The 18,976-nt window shown below is 42.3% G+C and overlaps 1 protein-coding gene across 2 annotated transcripts in view; it reads left to right on the forward strand.

Moving 5' to 3' along the window:
• The window catches only part of DLC1 (DLC1 Rho GTPase activating protein), a 366,209-nt gene that overhangs the window by 337,762 nt on the left and 9,471 nt on the right, over positions 1 to 18,976 (forward strand). The window contains exons 8-12 of one of the 2 annotated variants that reach the window (XM_048848188.2): positions 8,745 to 8,808; positions 11,608 to 13,034; positions 14,331 to 14,507; positions 16,476 to 16,635; positions 16,857 to 17,055. In XM_048848188.2, coding sequence (XP_048704145.2) covers positions 8,745 to 8,808; positions 11,608 to 13,034; positions 14,331 to 14,507; positions 16,476 to 16,635; positions 16,857 to 17,055 — 2,027 coding nt within the window. The remainder of the gene's footprint in view (positions 1 to 8,744; positions 8,809 to 11,607; positions 13,035 to 14,330; positions 14,508 to 16,475; positions 16,636 to 16,856; positions 17,056 to 18,976) is intronic. The other variant, XM_075127890.1, reaches the window with a different exon arrangement.

Here is an 18,976-nt window from a genome sequence, read left to right on the forward strand (position 1 = left end):
CTAAACAGGGGCTTACGTCCCCAGTGTTAAGTCAAGCATCCAAGTTTTTAAAAACTATCTCTTTAAATTGTGCTCAATATTGACATTTTAGCAGGAATGGGTCCAAACCAAATACCCGGATCCAAACACTTCCAAATTTAAGGGAGGCCCAGTTTCAGATCCCAATTTTATCATTTGGACAGATCTCTAATTTGTATATACTGCTCAAACCTGAACGTTAGTGTTTTTTAGTGGAAAGGTTGAATGTTGTTCCTGTGTTACTAGCTTCCCTGAACAATATAAACCACCAGATAAAATCAAGATTATAGAGATAGCATACAGTGCTCATGATACTTAATAGCAACACAGTGGAAATAATTAGAAAACAGTCTGTTACTGATCATGAAACATATGGTTAGCAGATAACATCAGGGATTATATCCTAATCTGCCAGGGATGCTTCAGGTGGTTACTGTCTGCAAAGCCCTGTTTGTTTGTTTCTTAAGAAGCTCTGTAGAGTAGTGACTAGGAATTTATCTTCAAAGGGCTACTGGGCATACAATGTGTGTATGAAACAAGGTCCTGAAACATGCTCGTCCTAAAGGATGTTGCTACCGAAGTACAAATTTTGTAGCAGACTCTTATGGAAATCCTGTCTTATCTGTGTCTCATTTTGGGGGTTTCTAAAGCGCCGCCACCGTAGTGGCTACACACAGGCATAGCTGCATAAGAGAGATTGGAACATACTTACACCCTGGGGCTCCCAGACTTTTGAGCCAACTAAGATTATTATAGCAGACCAACATGACTAGTGCTTGCAGCTCCTTGGAACTTTGAGTTTGGAGTCTGCCCAGCCACCATTGCAGGTTAGAGTATTCACAAATGAATGGGAAGCAGGCAGGCAGTGAAGGCACATGATGACCCAGCATAGAGACTCATCGAGGTATGGTGGAAAAGATTAAATCCCAATCACAAAAATCTGAAGTACCAGGATTTAAGCATACTGTATTAATGACTGGGAACCACTACTTTAACACAGAGTAGTGGGCCAAATTTTGTCCTCAATTACACTATTCATAAACATCACTGAGGGCAGAATTTGGCCCAGCAGCAATTTATTAAACCTTATGGCTGAGTGTGCTAAAGGATTTAAATGCTCAATATCCAAGAAGTATTTTTGTAGGCTGGGGAGTTGGACAACTAAAGGCCAAGAGGGAGAAAAGAGAGACCGATTGGATGAGGATCTAGAAGGGGGAGAACTGGGTCTGGCTAGGAAGATTGAGGACAAGAAGCCAGGAGGGATTGGGAATGGTTGAGTAAGGAGATTGGAATGGGGGCGAGGGGAGAAGATTGTGAGGGGAGGGGCACGTTGGAAGTGATGAGGCAGAAGAGGTCTATACAGGGGAGAACAGTCGGAAGAGTCTGTGCTCACTAGAGAACATTTCCCTCTAGAGCTTGGAACGGAACCCATTATTTCCGAGTCTCCCCACACCTCTGCTGTCATCAGATACCTGTAAAACCCACTGGCAAACCCAGTGCTCTAATGCTAAGTACTCTGAAAAAATCAGGTCCTAAGTATCTCAAATTTGGTCCCCCCAAATTAGTGGACACTTTTTTTTTTAACCTTAATCTTGTTGTGCCTCAGTTCCCCATCTGTAAAGGGGAAGAATACCACCCCCTCGGTTTATAGGGGTGTTGTGAAAATAAATATTAAATGTTTGAGACAGATTCGGATGCTATAAAAAGAAAAGGAATACTTGTGGCACCTTAGAGAGTAAAAAATTTATTTGAGCATAAGCTTTTGTGAGCTACAGCTCATTTCATCGGATGTATGCAGTGGAAAATACAGTGGGGAGAATTTATATACACAGAAAACGTGAAACAATGGGTGTTACCTTACACACTGTAAGAGTGATCAGGTAAGGTGAGCTATTACTAGCAGGAGAGAGAGGAGGATGGGGGTGGGAGGAACCTTTTGTAGTGATAATCAAGGTGGGCCATTTCCAGCAGTTGACAAGAACCTGTGAGGAACAGTGAGGGGGGAGGAGAATAAACATGGGGAAATAGTTTTACTTTGTGTAATAACACATCCACTCCCAGTCTTTATTCAAGCTTAATGTAATGGTGTCCAGTTTGCAAATTAATTCCAATTCAGCAGTCTCTAATTGGAGTCTGTTTTTGAAGTTTTTTTTTTTTTTTTTGGTTGAAGTATTGCCACTTTTAGGTCTGTAATCAAGTGACCAGAGAGATTGAAGTGTTCTCCGACTGGTTTTTGAATGTTATAATTCTTGACGTCTGATTTGTGTCCATTTATTCTTTTACGTAGAGACTGTCCAGTTTGACCAATGTACATGGCAGAGGGGCATTGCTGGCACATGATGGCATATATCACATTGGTAGATGTGCAGGTGAACGAGCCTCTGATAGTGTGGCTGATGTTATTAGGCCCTGTGATAGTGTCCCCTGAATAGATATGTGGACACAGTTGGCAACGGGCTTTGTTGAAAGGATAGGTTCCTGGGTTAGTGTTTTTGTTGTGTGGTTGCTGGTGAGTATTTGCTTCAGGTTGGGGGGCTGTCTGGAAGCAAGGACTGGCCTGTCTCCCAAGATCTGTGAGAGTGATGCGTCCTCCTTCAGGATAGGTTGTAGATCCTTGATGATGAGCTGGAGAGGTTTTAGTTGGAGGCTGAAAGTGATGGCTAGTGGCGTTCTGTTGTTTTCTTTGTTGGGCCTGTCCTGTAGTAGGTAACTTCTGGCTCTGTCAATCTGTTTCTTCACTTCAGCAGGTGGGTATTGTAGTTGTAAGAACGCTTGATAGAGATCTTGTAGGTGTTTGTCTCTGTCTGAGGCGTTGGAGCAAATGCGCTTGTATTGTAGAGCTTGGCTGTAGACAATGGATCGTGTGGTGTGGTCTGGATGAAAGCTGGAGGCATGCAGGTAAATATAGCAGTCAGTAGGTTTCCAGTATAGGGTGGTGTTTATGTGACCATTGCTTATTATTATTAGCAAGTGGATCTCTTGTGTGGACTGGTCCAGGCTGAGTTTGATGGTGGGATGGAAATTGTTGAAATCATGGTGGAATTCCTCAAGGGCTGCTTTTCCATGGGTCCAGATGATGAAGATGTCATCAATGTAGCGCAAGTAGAGTCATTAGGGGACGAGAGCTGAGGAAGCGTTCTAAGTCAGCCATAAAAATGTTGGCATACTGTGGGGCCATGCGGGTACCCATGGCAGTGCCGCTGATTTGAAGATGTACATTGTCCCCAAATGTGAAATAGTTATGGGTGAGGACAAAGTCACAAAGTTCAGCTACCAGGTTTGCCGTGACATTATCGGGGATACTGTTCCTGACGGCTTGTAGTCCATCGTTGTGTGGAATGTTGGTGTAGAGGGCTTCTACATCCATAGTGCCTAGGATGATGTTTTCAGGAAGATCACTGATGGATTGTAGTTTCCTCAGGAAGTCAGTGTTGTCTCGAAGATAGCTAGGAGTGCTGGTAGCATAGGGCCTGAGGAGGGAGTCTACATAGCCAGACAATCCTGCTTTTAGGGTGCCAATGCCTGAGATGATGGGGTGCCCAGGATTTCCAGGTTTATGGATCTTGGGTAGCAGATAAAATACCCCTGGTTGGGATTCCAGGGGTGTGTCTGTGCGGATTTCTTCTTATGCTTTTTCAGGGAGTTTCCTGAGCAGATGCTGTAGTTTCTTTTGGTAACCCTCAGTGGGATCAGAAGGTAATGGCTTGTAGAATGTGGTGCTGGAGAGCTGCCGAGCAGCCTCTTGTTCGTGTTCCGACCTATTCGAGATGATGTCAGCACCTCCTTTGGCAGCCTTCTTGATTATTATGTCAGAGTTGTGTCTGAGGCTGTGGATTGTATTGTGTTCTGCACAGCTGAGGTTGTGGGGCAAGTGATGCTGCTTTTCCACAATTTCAGCCCGTGCACGTCGGCGGAAGCACTCTATATGTAGAAGTCCAGTCTGTTGTTTCGACCTTCAGGAGGAGTCGACCCAGAATCCTTCTTTTTGTAGTGTTGGTAGGAAGGTCTGTGTGGGTTAGTATGCTGTTCAGAGGTGTGTTGGAAATATTCCTTGAGTCAGAGACGTCGAAAATAGGATTCTAGTCCACCGCAGAACTGTATCACGTTCGTAGGGATGGAGGGGCAGAAGGAGAGGCCCCGAGATAGGACAAATTTTTCTGCTGGGCTAAGAGTATAGCTGGATAGATTAACAATATTGCTGGGTGGGTTAAGGGAACCACTGTTGTGGCCCCTTGTGGCATGTAGTAGTTTAGATAGTTTAGTGTCCTTTTTCTTTTGTAGAGAAGCAAAGTGTGTGTTGTAAATGGCTTGTCTAGTTTTTGTAAAGTCCAGCCATGAGGAAGTTTGTGTGGAGGGTTGGTTTTTTATGAGAGTATCCAGTTTTGAGAGCTCATTCTTAATCTTTCCCTGTTTGCTGTACAGGATGTTGATCAGGTGGTTCCGCAGTTTCTTTGAGAGTGTGTGGCACAATCTGTCAGCATAATCTGTGTGGTATGTAGATTATAATGGATTTTTTTACCTCAGTCCTTTTGGTATGATGTCCATCTGTTTGCATTTGGAAAGGAAGATGATGTCTGTCTGTATCTGTACGAGTTTTTTCATGAAGTTGATGGATTTCCACTCCATATGGCTAAATTCAGTGCCTTGCATAATGACCGGTTTCAGAGTAACAGCCATGTTAGTCTGTATTCACAAAAAGAAAAGGAGTACTTGTGGCACCTTAGAGACTAACCAATTTATTTGAGCATAAGCTTTCGTGAGCTACAGCTCACTTCATCGGATGCATGCAGTGGAAAATACAGTGGGGAGATTTTATATACACAGAGAACATGAAACAATGGGTGTTACCATACACACTGTAACGAGAGTGTATATAAAATCCGTGTATATAAAATCTCCCCACTGTATTTTCCACTGCATGCATCCGATGAAGTAAGCTGTAGCTCACAAAAGCTTATGCTCAGATAAATGTGTTAGTCTCTAAGGTGCCACAAGTACTCCTTTTCTTTTTGCGGATACAGACTAACACGGCTGCTACTCTGAAACCTGTCAGATGCTACAGTAATGAGAGCCATAGAAAAGTCCATGAGGAAATTAATAAGAACACAAGAACGGCATACTGGGTCAGACCAAAGGTCTATCTAGCCCAGTATCCTGTCTTCTGACAGTGGCCAATGCCAGGTACCCCAGAGGGAATGAACAGAACAGGTAATCAAGTGATCCATCCCATCGCCCATTCCCAGCTTCTGGCAAATAATTCTGAATAGTGTGCAGGAAATAAGACCTAAGGCCACACATTGAATAATGAGGACAAAACAAAATACTGACTAGCTGCTCATTAATTGAGCATCATCTATCTTATGCACTGAATGAGACAGGGGTCCTATGGAAAAATAGTATGTGATCATATAATGCATATACATATGGGGGCTGAATTAAGGTTGCAAAGGCAACATTAATCCCAGCATTTCATACCGTTGAGTGTTTGGTTTTTGTAACCTGAATAGGGGTGAGTGGGTGGGTGGGTGTGTGCGTGTGTATTTATATATAATATTCATTCAGTGGAACTACTTATAGAGTAAGGCACCACTATGCAACATGATTAAAGGTTTCAGTGTCTCGCCCTGTATAAACAAGCTGGAGGTGTGATTATGGGACTGTTAAATGAAACACACAGATCTGAGACATCTCTGTAGAGCATTTAGATTTTCAAAAGGAAACTGTTTTTATAATGAAAACATGTCAGATCTGAAACGGAATCTTTACATGCCTGTAACTGATCTCATTCATAAAGGGATGATCTTAACTTGCTTTCATATTTGTGTTTGTGAGGGGTTGGAGGTTTTGTTGTTTTTTAAAAGGATCTCTGTAGAAATAGTCTCTACGCTTATCTCATTCAGCTGTTCAAGGGTTGTATTTTAAATGAGAGGGAGGGCAGGCTACAATATAATCTTTGTGAAATCAAAGAGTCACTTATCAGGCAGGCCCTAAATATGTTTTTCCCCTGACAGATCAAAGTGGTCAGGCTAGTTAAATGCAACAGTCTGGAAATAGATAAAACCTGATATGGGGACTCAGTGGCAGCTTCTTTGCTGTATGAGGCAAATGCTTCAATACTGTAAAATTCACAGATTGTTACATGAAACAGAACTGAAGGCCAAGTTTAGTATGCCTTGGATTGAGGCCCAGGAGTTCCAAATTATAAATCAAAAGTTAAAGAAAAGCCAAATAGTGTTTACTCCTCTGGAAGATATACCATGACCTGTGTTTTGAGTAATTAACATTTTATTCACAGTAGGACAGGTATGCTTTTAAAAAAGCTAGTTTAGTTTGGTTTTTTGCAGCTAAACACTTGGGAATTCATATTTTGAAGAAAGAGAATTTAATTTTGAAGAAAAATTAAAACAACAATTGCTGTTATGCAATCCAAAAAGGAGGGTTAGTCACAATCACATAGCTGAGCCCTGTTGTAAAAGTTATTTGTGAACAACTCCATTACATTTTTTGTTTTTCTTTCATGTTGATAGTTTAAAAACTACACTGAATATATAACATTAGCACAATGCAGGTTATCCAAAAAAGAGAATCAACATATCCCATTAATGTTTTGCAAGAGAAAAATGTCCCCTATAACATTCTGAGAGGAGATCAGCGAGAGAGTGTGAAGGAGGAATTAAAAATAAAATTGAATACACTCTTCAGACAAAATTGTTCTGAATCTTACTCTAAGGCAGAAACACTTTCATGTGTGTAGGGCCCTCCTCAGGGTCTGTTGTATTTGGTCTCTGACTCAATATCTATTTGGTAAGGCCTCACACACCAGAATGTCAGCTTTCCTCTGATACTTGTCTAAAGACCAGTGAGCCTTATTCTGCTCTCCATTACACAATCAGGAGTAACTGCATGGAAGCCAATGAAGTTATACAAGTGTCAAGCTGGTATCAGTGGAATCAGACTCCACAAGTTTCTTGACAGAATAATTACTCTGAAGACAACATGGAGTGATGTTTTGGAATGGTGGTGTGCACTGTAATCTTTGTCACTTGGAAACAGGACAGTCTATTGCAAGGAGACACAGGACTGAGAGTCAAGACCTGGGTTCTACTCCCAGTTTCCCATTTGTAAATGGGAATAATCCCACTCCTTTGTTTTGTAGGGGTGTTGTGAAAATAAATAGCAATGTTTGAGAGACACTCTCTCATGCTACAATGATGAGAGCCATAGGAAAGCACACACGGAAATTAATAATTCTGTCTTCAGAGCAGGGGCTGACTAGTGCACTGGAAACAGGGCCTAGGACCACCCATTGAACAATGAGGAGACTGTCCTGCCCCCTACTTGCTGTGTGACCTTAGTTTTGAGCAAGGCTCTGTACCTTTGTTTCATCTTTATCATGTAACTGGATCCTCCATTTCCTAAGGGCCTGATCCTTCACAACTGAAACCAATAAAAGCTTTGCCATAAACATCAGTGAGTGCCGGGTCAAACCCTGTGTAAAAACCCTTGTCTGTGCAAAAGGTGGGCAGAAAGTGAAGGAGGTTGGTGGTTCATCCTCTAGGCATTACTAAGTTATTACATAAAATTAACAAGACTCAGTACTGATACGTAAAGGTATCTAGGATTTTCCTTTTAGTTTCTCTTTTTTTAAAAAAAAAGAGAAACTAGGGGTATACTAGCTTCTCCAAATTTAGCTTAAAAGACGTCAACATTGTAAAATAAAGACCTACATTTTAAACTGGGAGTGTTTATATGCTTGATTCTGCTCTCAATGAACTCAGTGCCCTAATTTATCAGAGGACTAAGAAAGGTCAGATTACTCTGCTTGGAACTGTATGCACGCAGGGCCTGATTCAACACTACTGAATTTAATGGAAAGCCCTCCATTGACTTCAATGGGCACTGGATCAGCAGCTAGCCAGAGAAGATTATACAAAAAGATTCATGTAATGCCTTAAAGTATGAATTTAAAAGCGCATTTCATGGGGAGCCTGGTTAATTATAGCTGCTGTACTCTTACCCAGCAATGAATTTTGTTTGTTTTTATTTTGAGAGCCACAGTCTTAGATATGAAAAGAAACTGTACAGACTTGGAAGGGAGAACAAGGTCTATGATTTTCTTTTTCTTCTTTTTTTTTTGAACAGATTAGTAGAGTTGTCCTGGGGCTGTCTTGAAAGTAATTTATGTTACACCACAGAGGAACAAAATAGGCACCTGATGTGTGGAAAATTAGTTTTCCTCTTTGAGGTTTCAACTAGAAGGGTAAAAAATTAAAGCAACAGCAGGCTGCATTACACCCACAGTTGCAGAGAAGCACTTTCTTTGTACCTTATTCTATGTATGTTGGGATAATTTGCTTCAGGATTATATGTAAAAAGATATTTGATATTAAGCAATAATTATTAGTAATTCATTAATTTAAAGGCACTTTCAAACTTGGTCTGTCTCTATGCTCTTTGGACTGTTCAGTTATTCACTTCCCTCTCTTTGACTAGACCCAGGGAAACTAGTAAATGTTCCTCTACCCCTACTCTTCTCACCCAGAATTCAGATGAAGTAATGTGTTAATAATTAAGCATAATTGCTAATTGAGGCTCCACTTGTGACTCTTTGAATGCAAAGGAGTTTGGAGATAGCCTTCACAAAGGCATTTTAATTGAAATAGCCAGCATCACAAAAGTCATAGGCCTGCTGTTGTTAACTTGGTGTGTTTTGTTTTGTTCCACAGGCGCTTAAATACTTTAAACAAATGTGCAGTGATGAAGCTAGAAATTAGTCCACATAGAAAAAGGGTAAGATGTGTTTTGTTTTTGTTTTGTTTTTAACATCCTACGTTACAGAACCATTTAAAAAAAAAAAAAAGCTGAACATGATCTCGTAGTTCATCTAATTTAGCTGCAGCGCAAGATTGTTCCTGGGCCAAATCTGGCATCCTTACACAGGTAAAACACTCTTTACTCTTCATTGTGATCTTTTGATTAAGGACTTCAGGATTTGGCCCTGTAAGCGAATACACTCATTGATTCAGCTAAATCTTTTACGCACTCTGAGACACGGATGTGGCGCACTCTCAACTACTGTGACCTGTCAGTACACTTATGTCAACTATTCACACTCTCGTGTTCAGCTGTGATGATGACTCAGTTAGCCCATATGGTGCTGACTAATCAGCATGGACCAGAGTAAATCATCATCTCAGCTAACTTGAGCTGACTCTTCAGAACCAAGTTAGAACACCAAAATGCTTTTTCATGTAGGCAGGCTCAGAGGGAGCGGAGGATTCCCAACCTTTCCCAAAAGATGCTCAGCTTGCAGAGTTGGACCCATTACTCAGGGGCTTTTTAATCACTGTTTAAAATACTAATCTAAACTAAGGCAAAATCTCTGAAGAATACTGTTAAATAAGCTTGAAGCACATTGGTAAGGAAATCAGCATGGTTTGTAGAGTTTCTCTGCTGTTCGCTCAGGACAATCTCATTAGTCAGTGAGTCTTAAACTAAGACCACTACCATTCAAGATGAGCAATGATAGAATTTCTAGTTTGGATTTGGTATGATAGTATTTATGAAAAGTTTAGTTGTGCTTATTGATTTTTAATAGTAAGATATAAATAAAGGAATTGGCATTATAAAACATTATACCCTGGCGTAAGTCCTTGATTGATGGGCAAAGGCATTGTGAAAGGTTTTTTGGAGATGTGGGGAGGAACTTCTCTTCAGTTCAGTTGAACAGCTGGATAGCAGTCTGAAAACATGTCTGCCTGCTAAAGGTCAACAGTAGTCACGACTGTCCACTGGAAGTGAATAGCTGCAGATGAAGATGACTAAACTTATGCAATACAATGCTGCCATTCTCATGACAAGAATGCTTGCAAATAATCTTAAGGGTGTTTACCAAGATCAGTCTCCTTTCTCCCTGCCGCCCCCCCATCCATTTGTGGTATGTAGCAAAGAAGGTTCTGAAAGATAACATTTTGTGATAGCATACACATAAGAAATGTATAATGAAGTTTTCTGACTTCCAGAAGATTTCTGTTTCCTGAAATCAGGTCTCTTTCTTGTTTCTGAGCCTCATTAACAACGGAGTGATCAAGATTTGTGTTAAAAATGGGCCTAATTTTCTACAAAGTCTGGATCTTATGTTTTGGTTTGGACCTATTTCTGGTTTTGACTCAAGCATCAGTAGAGTAATATACAAATATAGGGCCAAATTCCACTTTTGTTGACTTAACGAAGACCAGGATTTGTCAGGCATAGGTAATTTTCCTGTTGTAGGCAAACTTCCCAGTTTAATTAACAAGGCAAACTTCTCCATTGTTTCCTCACTCAGGAATGGAATCTTAAGTTTCAGCATCCGGACCACAGAGTGCAGTGTGTCCTCTGTGTGCTGTACATACGTGTATCTGTAATGGCTTCTGTGGGGTTTTTGGTTTTGTTATGGTGGTGTTGGTTTTTTTGTTTGGTACTTTCTGTCTTCTTAAGGAAAACAGTTTAAACAAACTGGAACTTTGGCACATATTAACTATGTAGAAAACTAACTTTGGCAAGTTTACGTTTTGTTCTTTGTTTAGCACCAAAGATGTATCCTGTATTGCTATGGTGTGTTAAAATAGTACTCTTTTTAGTTCTGGTCTTCCAACTTGTGTGTCATATGATCTTCTCCATGTAGATGGAAGAGAAGTGTGGTGGTCATACAAGATCATTCCCTTGCAGTAAAAGATTGAGGCTTAAGTGGCAATGCTGAAACATATCCTCAGGCACTGCCCATACATCAAATATAATCAGTGGAGAGGTTACTGACAATTTACTTGTGTTACACACTGTTGCTGGCTTTTACTGCTCAGTATCTATGAAGTAATGTTTAAAATTGCCTGGAGCTAATCTGAAGTAGAAACTTCACAGGACAATCTTAGTGTCAGTTGCTGGGTTATGGGGGAGGAAAGGACCAGGTAAGAGCCTGGAGGCATTAAACTGTAGCAGTGTAATAGGTTCTCTTGCTATCTCATTAGTCACAGTTATAAGACCATTTAAGCTTCAAGGATGTGTAAGAAGTTAAGCTACTACAATTGAGAATGTCTGAGAAGCATCTCTTAATTGCAAAGGAATATAAACAAAGCCACGCTCAACAGAGTAACATTGGAGAGAGACCAGAGTGAGACCTGCCCCTCACTGACTCCGGTTTAAAATTTTATGCATGCCAGGAATTTCCACTGATCTCAAGGGTATCCACTGTGACCAATTAATTAAAGACCTAGAGATACTGGGGTTTGTTGAAAAGAGCAATTTAAGGCAGATTATATTATTTGGTCTGTTTGCTTTATGTCTGCAAGACAGCTTTGAAATGAACTTCAAACATATATTTCATCTATTTTTTTAAAAAAATAAGTCTTAAGATATATTGCATATTATGTGTTATCATGACCTATGATTGGCTTCAAAGGCCCAGTCTTGCTTTAATTGAAGCCCATGGCTGTCTTGATATTAACTTAAATGATAGCAAGATCACACACTTAAGTATACTTACTGAAAGGACTTTGCCATCATCACTACCAGTTTGCCATTATATCTTATGGATGCTCTCTTTGTTCGCAGAGTGAAGATTCCGATGAAGATGAGCCTTGTGCAATAAGTGGTAAATGGACTTTTCAAAGGGACAGCAAGAGGTGGTCTAGGCTTGAGGAGTTTGACGTCTTCCCTCCAAAACAGGATTTGAATCCCTCATCCCCAGAAGCTCCTCTCCTGACGAACGCAGCTAGCCACGAAAGCGTGCTGACAGACCTCAGTGAGCGTCAGGAGGTAGCTTCCATTCACAGCACCAGCAGCACCAGTAGCCACCAAGTCACCCCCCAGAGTGAGGCAACCACCACCAGAACAAACTCAGTCGTTAGCGTTTGCTCATCAGGCACCTTCATAACAAACGATGACTCCTTCAGCAGCCTGCCCTCGCCTAAGGAGCTGTCTAGCTTCAGCTTCAACATGAAAGCTAATGAAAAGAATGCGAGGTCTAAAACGAAGAGCCTGTTAAAGAGAATGGAGAGCCTGAAAATCAAGAGCTCTCACCATGGCAAAAATAAAGCCCCTTCCAAACTGGGTCTTATTATCAGTGGGCCCATCCTGAAAGACGGCCTGGATGAGGACAAGCTAAAACAATTTAACTGTGTGGAAATTTCTACTCTCAATGGCAATCGTATTAACGTCCCCATGGTACGAAAAAGGAGCGTCTCCAATTCCACCCAGACCAGCAGTAGTGGCAGTCAGTCTGAGACAAGCAGCGCTGTCAGCACACCCAGCCCTGTCACAAGAACACGCAGCCTCAGTGCATATAATAAAAGGGTGGGAATGTACCTCGAAGGCTTCGACCCCTTCAACCAATCAACCTTCAGTGATGTCATGGAGCAGAACTTTAAGAACAGGGGAAGTTTTGCAGAAGACACTGTGTTTTTTATCCCTGAAGACCACAAGCCAGGCACCTTTCCCAAAGCGCTCTCCAATGGTAACTTCTCCCCATCAGAGAGCAACTCTTCAGTGAACTGGAGAACTGGAAGCTTTCATGGACATGGACATCTCTCCCTCAGGAGGGAGAACAGTGCAGAAAGCTCCAAGGAACTGAGCACTGGGAAAAGGCGCAACTCCTCTAGCTCAGTGGGCAGCCGCCTTAGCATTTATGACAATGTACCAGGTTCAATTCTGTATTCCAGTACAGGTGACCTGGCAGACCTTGAGAATGAAGACATCTTTCCAGAGCTGGATGATATCCTGTACCATGTAAAAGGGATGCAGAGAATAGTGAACCAGTGGTCAGAGAAGTTTTCAGATGAAGGGGACTCCGATTCAGCACTAGATTCTGTTTCCCCATGCCCTTCCTCTCCAAAGCAGATTCACCTTGATGTAGATAATGATCGAACAACCCCCAGTGACCTTGACAGTACAGGAAATTCCTTGACTGAGACTGAAGAGCCCTCAGGAATGCAGGACAGAAGGGACTCTGGAGTGGGTGCATCACTGACACGGTCCAACAGGTCAGTAACAGGCTTCTTCCACTAGACCAGGGGTGGGCAAACTTTTTGGCCCAAGGGCTACATCTGCGTGGAGAAGTTGTATGCAGGGTCATGCTGGGCTGGGGCACAGGGTTGGGATGCAGGAGGGAGTCTGGGGTGTGGGAGAAGGTGTGGTGTGCAGGAAGGGGCTCAGGGCAAGGGGTTAGGGTGCAGAAAGGGTGCAGAGTGCAGGAGGGGGATCAGGGCAGGGGCTTGGGGTGCAGCAAAGGGTTAGGGGGCGTAGGGAAGGGGATTGGGGTGCTGGGTACAGGAGAGGTTTGGGATGTGGGCTCCGGCCCAGCACCACTTACCTCCTGGGAGTGGGGTGGGGCATGGTGCCGGCCACTTCCAGGAGCAGTGTGAGGCCAGGGCAGGCAAGGAGCTTGCCTTAGCCCCACTATGCCACGGGCCAGATTAAAAGCCCTGATGGGCCAGATCCAGCGCTCGGGCCATAGTTTGCCCTCCCCTGCACTAGACCGAATTAAAGCCTTAGCACAGAAGTAACTGTGGTGGTTAAAGCAAATATGTGACTTTTACATATCAGTTTCAGAAATTAATGGTGAGGATAATATTTTTATAGCACCTTTAATCTGGAATGGTTTCCAACCAAGCCACTTTAAAAAAGTGTATTTGTTTATTCAAAATGTTGTGTCCACCACTGAAATGCAACTCTTTCTGCAGTGCAATGTCAGAGTCATCTTCACCAGCAACATTAAAATAGTTTTTTGAGTGTGGGTGAGGAAGAACTTGTCAAGCTGAAATTGGGGTGTGTGGGAAATGTAGAATGTAATTGCCAGAATTTTAAATAAGAGAGGATACTGGTGGTGGTATCCCTGCTCTTTCCAAAACAGCATCACAAAAGAGACCATGGCTATGTGGTCAAATCCTTCATTTTACAACTTGTTGGAAGTGCCATATTTTGAACATCATAGTGCCCCTTCGTACCATATTGTGCAAATTGCCATGATAGCACTAACTACATCGCAGTAATCAGCCCAGGTTGTGTGCTCCCACATTAATACCTGAAATTCTGCCTTATCTACTATATATATGGAGTTAGGAGTTTCTGATATGTAGTAGATAAGGCAAAATTTCCAGATGTTGTCAGAAATGTCAATACGGAATGGAATGTTCTTCTAAATAGCACATTCTTAAATACACTCATTAGTACGTATGCTCTCCACATCATTAGAGAGAATCCTTTCATTGTGGTTTCCACATGTACCTTCCAAAGACACTTCAATAAATTGTTTTTTATTTTCCCCTCCTTTCCTGCAGGCATAAACTGAGATGGCACAGCTTTCAGAGCTCCCACGGGCCCAGCTTGAGCTCTGTGTCATTACAGATTAATAGCCAGTCTGTGGCACAGATGAACCTATTGCAGAAATACTCTCTTTTGAAGTTAACTGCCCTCCTGGAGAAATACACACCTTCCAATAAGCATGGCTTCAGCTGGTAAGGACCATTCAAACCCTTGGGATTTGCAAGTAATGAATGAATACAGAAAACATGTCACTAACCCCCAACTATCTTCCCTGTTTGTTTACTTGCATCTAACATTCTGCCACCCTCGTAGGGGGCTCTAGCCTCAGAGGACAATACTAAACCCATTAACCCTTCACTTTGTTTTAATGTCATTGGGTGTCAGATGCTCATTAAGAGGGAGCCACAGAGAGTGGCTGCAATTAACGGGGAGGGACATGGGAATGCATTTCAATACAGATGCTCATGAAACACAGACCAGCTGGCTGTGTTGGGAAAAGTCCAGCTAGCATTCACAGCACAAAGGAATAATCATGTATTAAAAGAATTTGCACTTAAGGAGACCTACTTCAGCACATCTTAAGGTACCAGAAAACTGTCTTCAAAGTCTTCTGCCTTTCTCCGTCATTGGTATTCTTCTTTATATCATTTAATGCCAGGGCACTTCAGCTGAGTAAGTTTCCATCACTTTGAGTGTGTCACTATCTGACCACTAACCTTTTTTATGCTGAATACATTCTGTTTTAAACAAAAAACCCAAATCCAGTTAAGTTATTTATAAAAACAAAATAAAAAAATTCAGCAAGTTTGGAAAAAAACGCAGAGTTTTTCTGTAGCCGCTTCAGGTTTTCGTTACCCAGTCAATATTTTTTTGTCAGATTAGTGAAATAGAAAACCTGTTATTGCCATATCTGTATTGCATAGTCTGTGCAACCCTAAAGCAGCAAAAAGTACAATATTTTTTCCCCCTTCGTTCTTATGGCCTCCTGCTTTCTCCAGGACTCTGAGTATTTAACTCCAACATCAAAGTAGCTCCTGTTCAAAGGCTGTTATTATGTGAGCCATGCTAAATACAGAAGTTGTTTGTTCTGAAAGACAGAAATAAGTATTGACCGGTTATCCCTGCATGCTTCAGATTCTCGGTGGGGATCGTAATGTGTTCGTTCACATTCTGCTGGCGTGTTTTTTGACAAAGCAAGTATTATTCACACATATATCAATAGTGCCCCATGTTTAACTATAGTGTAATAAAGTTTGATTCTTTTTATTTTTTGTAGGACACGCTATCCCCCAAAAGCATAATACATTGTATAGTTAAGTCTCCCTGTTTTCTAACACTGTTGTGTCCTCTGAAGTTTTGTATCCTACATTAACTTTCTCTTTCATTAGCGAGATGATGTCAACACTTTCAGACGCTAAAGGATTTTTTTATTTGAGAAAACACTCTTGAGACTCCAAGAGTAAATAATTCTTTTGAGCTCTGGTACATTTTTCCTCTGAGTCAAAAGCAAATGGAAAGGCCTTTCATTGAAAATAGGGGCCTGGCAAGGAGGGGGGTCCCTCAAAGAGGTCATTTGAAGAACTGAAATTTTTAGCTGACAAACTCAAATGTATTGCATCAGCTTCCTGCTGTTACACATACGGGTGGGCGGTCAGCCTGGCTTGAGAGCTTTATAGAATGAGTGGTTGACATACAAAAAGGTTATTGTTCACATGCCCATCTTTCTTGAGAGACCTAAAGAAGCTACATTATAAAGGGTTGTTGGCCACGGGATTTATTTTGACTCTACTATAGTTCATCCTGGCTCTTGTTCTACCCCATAGCATTTGTCGTACTGGAGTTGATAGACTAGCACCACCTATTAATGCTTGCAATCAACATATAGCCCCTTCCTAACATAGAGATGCTCCATTTCTACCCCCGCCTTCCTCTCTGGAAAAGATTAAATGTTTTCAGTGCTACCGCTAAGGCTTTCACATAGAAAGACTTTAATAGAGTGAATACTATTTCACTTATTTTTTTAGCATGTTACAGCTACTGGAATCCAGAAGATGGTGGGTGGGTGGGTGGGTGGGTGGGTGGGTGGGTGTGGTTAGGAATGATGTGTATGCTGTGCTAACAGCTATGCTTTCTCCTTCTCATTCTCTCTGCTTAAATAGGGCTGTACCAAAGTTTATGAAAAGGATTAAGGTCCCAGATTATAAAGACCGAAATGTGTTTGGAGTTCCCCTGCCAATTAATGTCCAGCGTACAGGGCAGCCTCTCCCACAGAGCATTCAGCAAGCAATGCGGTACCTCCGCAGCCACTGTTTGGATCAGGTTAGTTTCACTTCACTGCCGTTCCACTACGCTGTCACCATCCCAGCACTTGATTGATTATTGTTCTTGAGCCAGATCTTCAAGCCCTTATTTCTTTTTTACTCTAGCCATATTCAAGCACAATTCCCATTGAAGTCAGTGGATAGGACTGTAGGATTTGGCACCTCCTTGGTGGATTAATGTCTTCTTTTTTTTTTTTTTAAATATGCAAACACATGTAGGTTGGACTGTTCAGGAAATCTGGAGTCAAGTCAAGAATCCAGGCTTTGCGCCAAATGAATGAGAGCTCAACAGACAGCGTTAACTATGAAGGCCAGTCTGCTTATGATGTGGCAGACATGGTAAAGCAGTACTTTCGTGATCTACCTGAGCCGCTCATGACCAATAAACTCTCTGAGACGTTCTTACAGATCTACCAATGTAAGTCCTCAGATTCCCAGGGTGAGACAGAAAATTGGGCCCTGGTTTCAGAGAAATATTCCCAAATATGCACTCCTACAATGTCTAATTTACAAGGCTGAACTGCCAGATATATCCCTCATCTGGGCACCACATGTGTTGGCTGCTAGGGAATTTGGAAACAATGCCATTTGATACCATCGTATACTTGACTTTCTTTTTGAAGTCTCCATTATTTGTCATCCTGCCTCTTGTGAAACTGCTTTTTGGTTCTCTAGTTATATGGTGATGTAGCTGGCAAATTCTCCCAGTTTCATCTGTTTCTGAATGCTTGGAACCAATACAAACCCTCTGCCTCTTTGAATTGGAATTTCCTGTCTTCTCCTGGCACAGTTGGTGATAAACTTTATTTTAAATCTTAATGTCTCATTTGAGAGTGGGGGGAGGGCATGCAGATACAGGGTTAGGAGAGCTTTCTGAAGAAATTTGCAAACTTGCTTTGAAAATTACTACGTTCTTTTACATCAGGATTGATCAAACTTGTGACATTCCTTCATCTTGTGTCATTTTATGCCCGACAGCAGCACTCATAAGCTTATGAAAACATTTTTAATCTTACAGTTGCCATTTTATCATTTCTACTATTGGTGCCTAGGGTAGGAACCACAATGGTACTTTAGGCACCCGAGGCCCAGTGTTGGCTCTACTGCAATCCACAAGACTCCTGCTGAACCCTGTTGGCATCTAAACTCACTTGGCACCTAGGGGCTTGTCTACACCAACAATTGTTTCATGGCATGCTGAGGTGTGACTCTACCCCGCACCAGCCTGCCACAGACAAACTGTCCTTGTAGACCCTGCTGATGTGCAGTTAGTTACTTAATGCACTTTGATCCAGTCCCGTTTCAAGGAGGGTTAAGATCAAGGTGGGTGCCCTTAATCAGTGGCCTAGAGAGTCATTTTCACTCTCTCTAACCCAGTGACTATATTTAATTTATCCACAGTGGAACAGTCATTGGGCTAGAAAGGTGGGAGACTCCGGTCCAGTCTCCCAGCTCCAATCACTTTTTTGTTGTTTCTCCACAGTGGAACAGCTTCGGCAGGAGAGATTGCAGGAGCCCCACATAAGACTATCCCAGAGCTCTGAGATTAGAGCGCTGCCCCGAGAGGTGGGAGACCACTGTCCAAATCCTTTCTCCCCCTCTGGCAGAGGAAGGAATTGGTTCTGGGTCTCCCACATCCCAGGCAAGTCCTCTAACCACTAGGTAGAAGTCACAAGGTGGGTGGTGCTGCTGATGCAAGTGCCATCAGCAGCCATTCTGCATAGCATGAGGCAGGTGCCTAACTCGTTTAGCAAGAAATATCTTAGGCACCTCAGCCATCTGACTCTAGGCGGCCGGTTCCTGTTCATGGATCAGTAAGCAGAGTTACATGCCTATCTCCAAGAAAGGGGCAGGGCTTAGCACATTACCTCTCATTGGCATATCCGATTAGCTAGCTCTGGCAGCTGGCATGCTGACTCTTTGTGGATTGAATTCTTAAGTGCTTATCTTTCCCTATTCATTGTAGAGGGAGCCTAGGTGCCTAACTCGGCTTTGTGGATTGCAGTTGTTCCTATGATTCTCCCTCCCAGATGCCTAAAAGTGAGGTACCATGATGCTCAGTGTTGCAAAACTGAAGTCCCTTTGCAGATTCCCCCGCCCAGCTAGCATACTAGAGATGATCAGATCACACCCCAATTCTCCTCTGTGTTGAGCTGTTACCTAACCGTTTCTTTGGAATGGGAGGGCGTCAGCTGTCATAACGTTTAGATCCTCTGACCTCCTCGGGAGGCCAGGTTGATGCATACATGGACCTTGTGGTTTCATGCTGCCTCTGTGGTCCCATGGTGTCCTCCTAGGCTCCATGGTAGCGTAGCACTATGAGGGACTCTTCATGCTAT

This window comes from Caretta caretta, chromosome 4 (genome assembly GCF_965140235.1).
Source record: "Caretta caretta isolate rCarCar2 chromosome 4, rCarCar1.hap1, whole genome shotgun sequence".
In the NCBI taxonomy this organism is placed as follows: Eukaryota; Metazoa; Chordata; order Testudines; family Cheloniidae; genus Caretta; species Caretta caretta.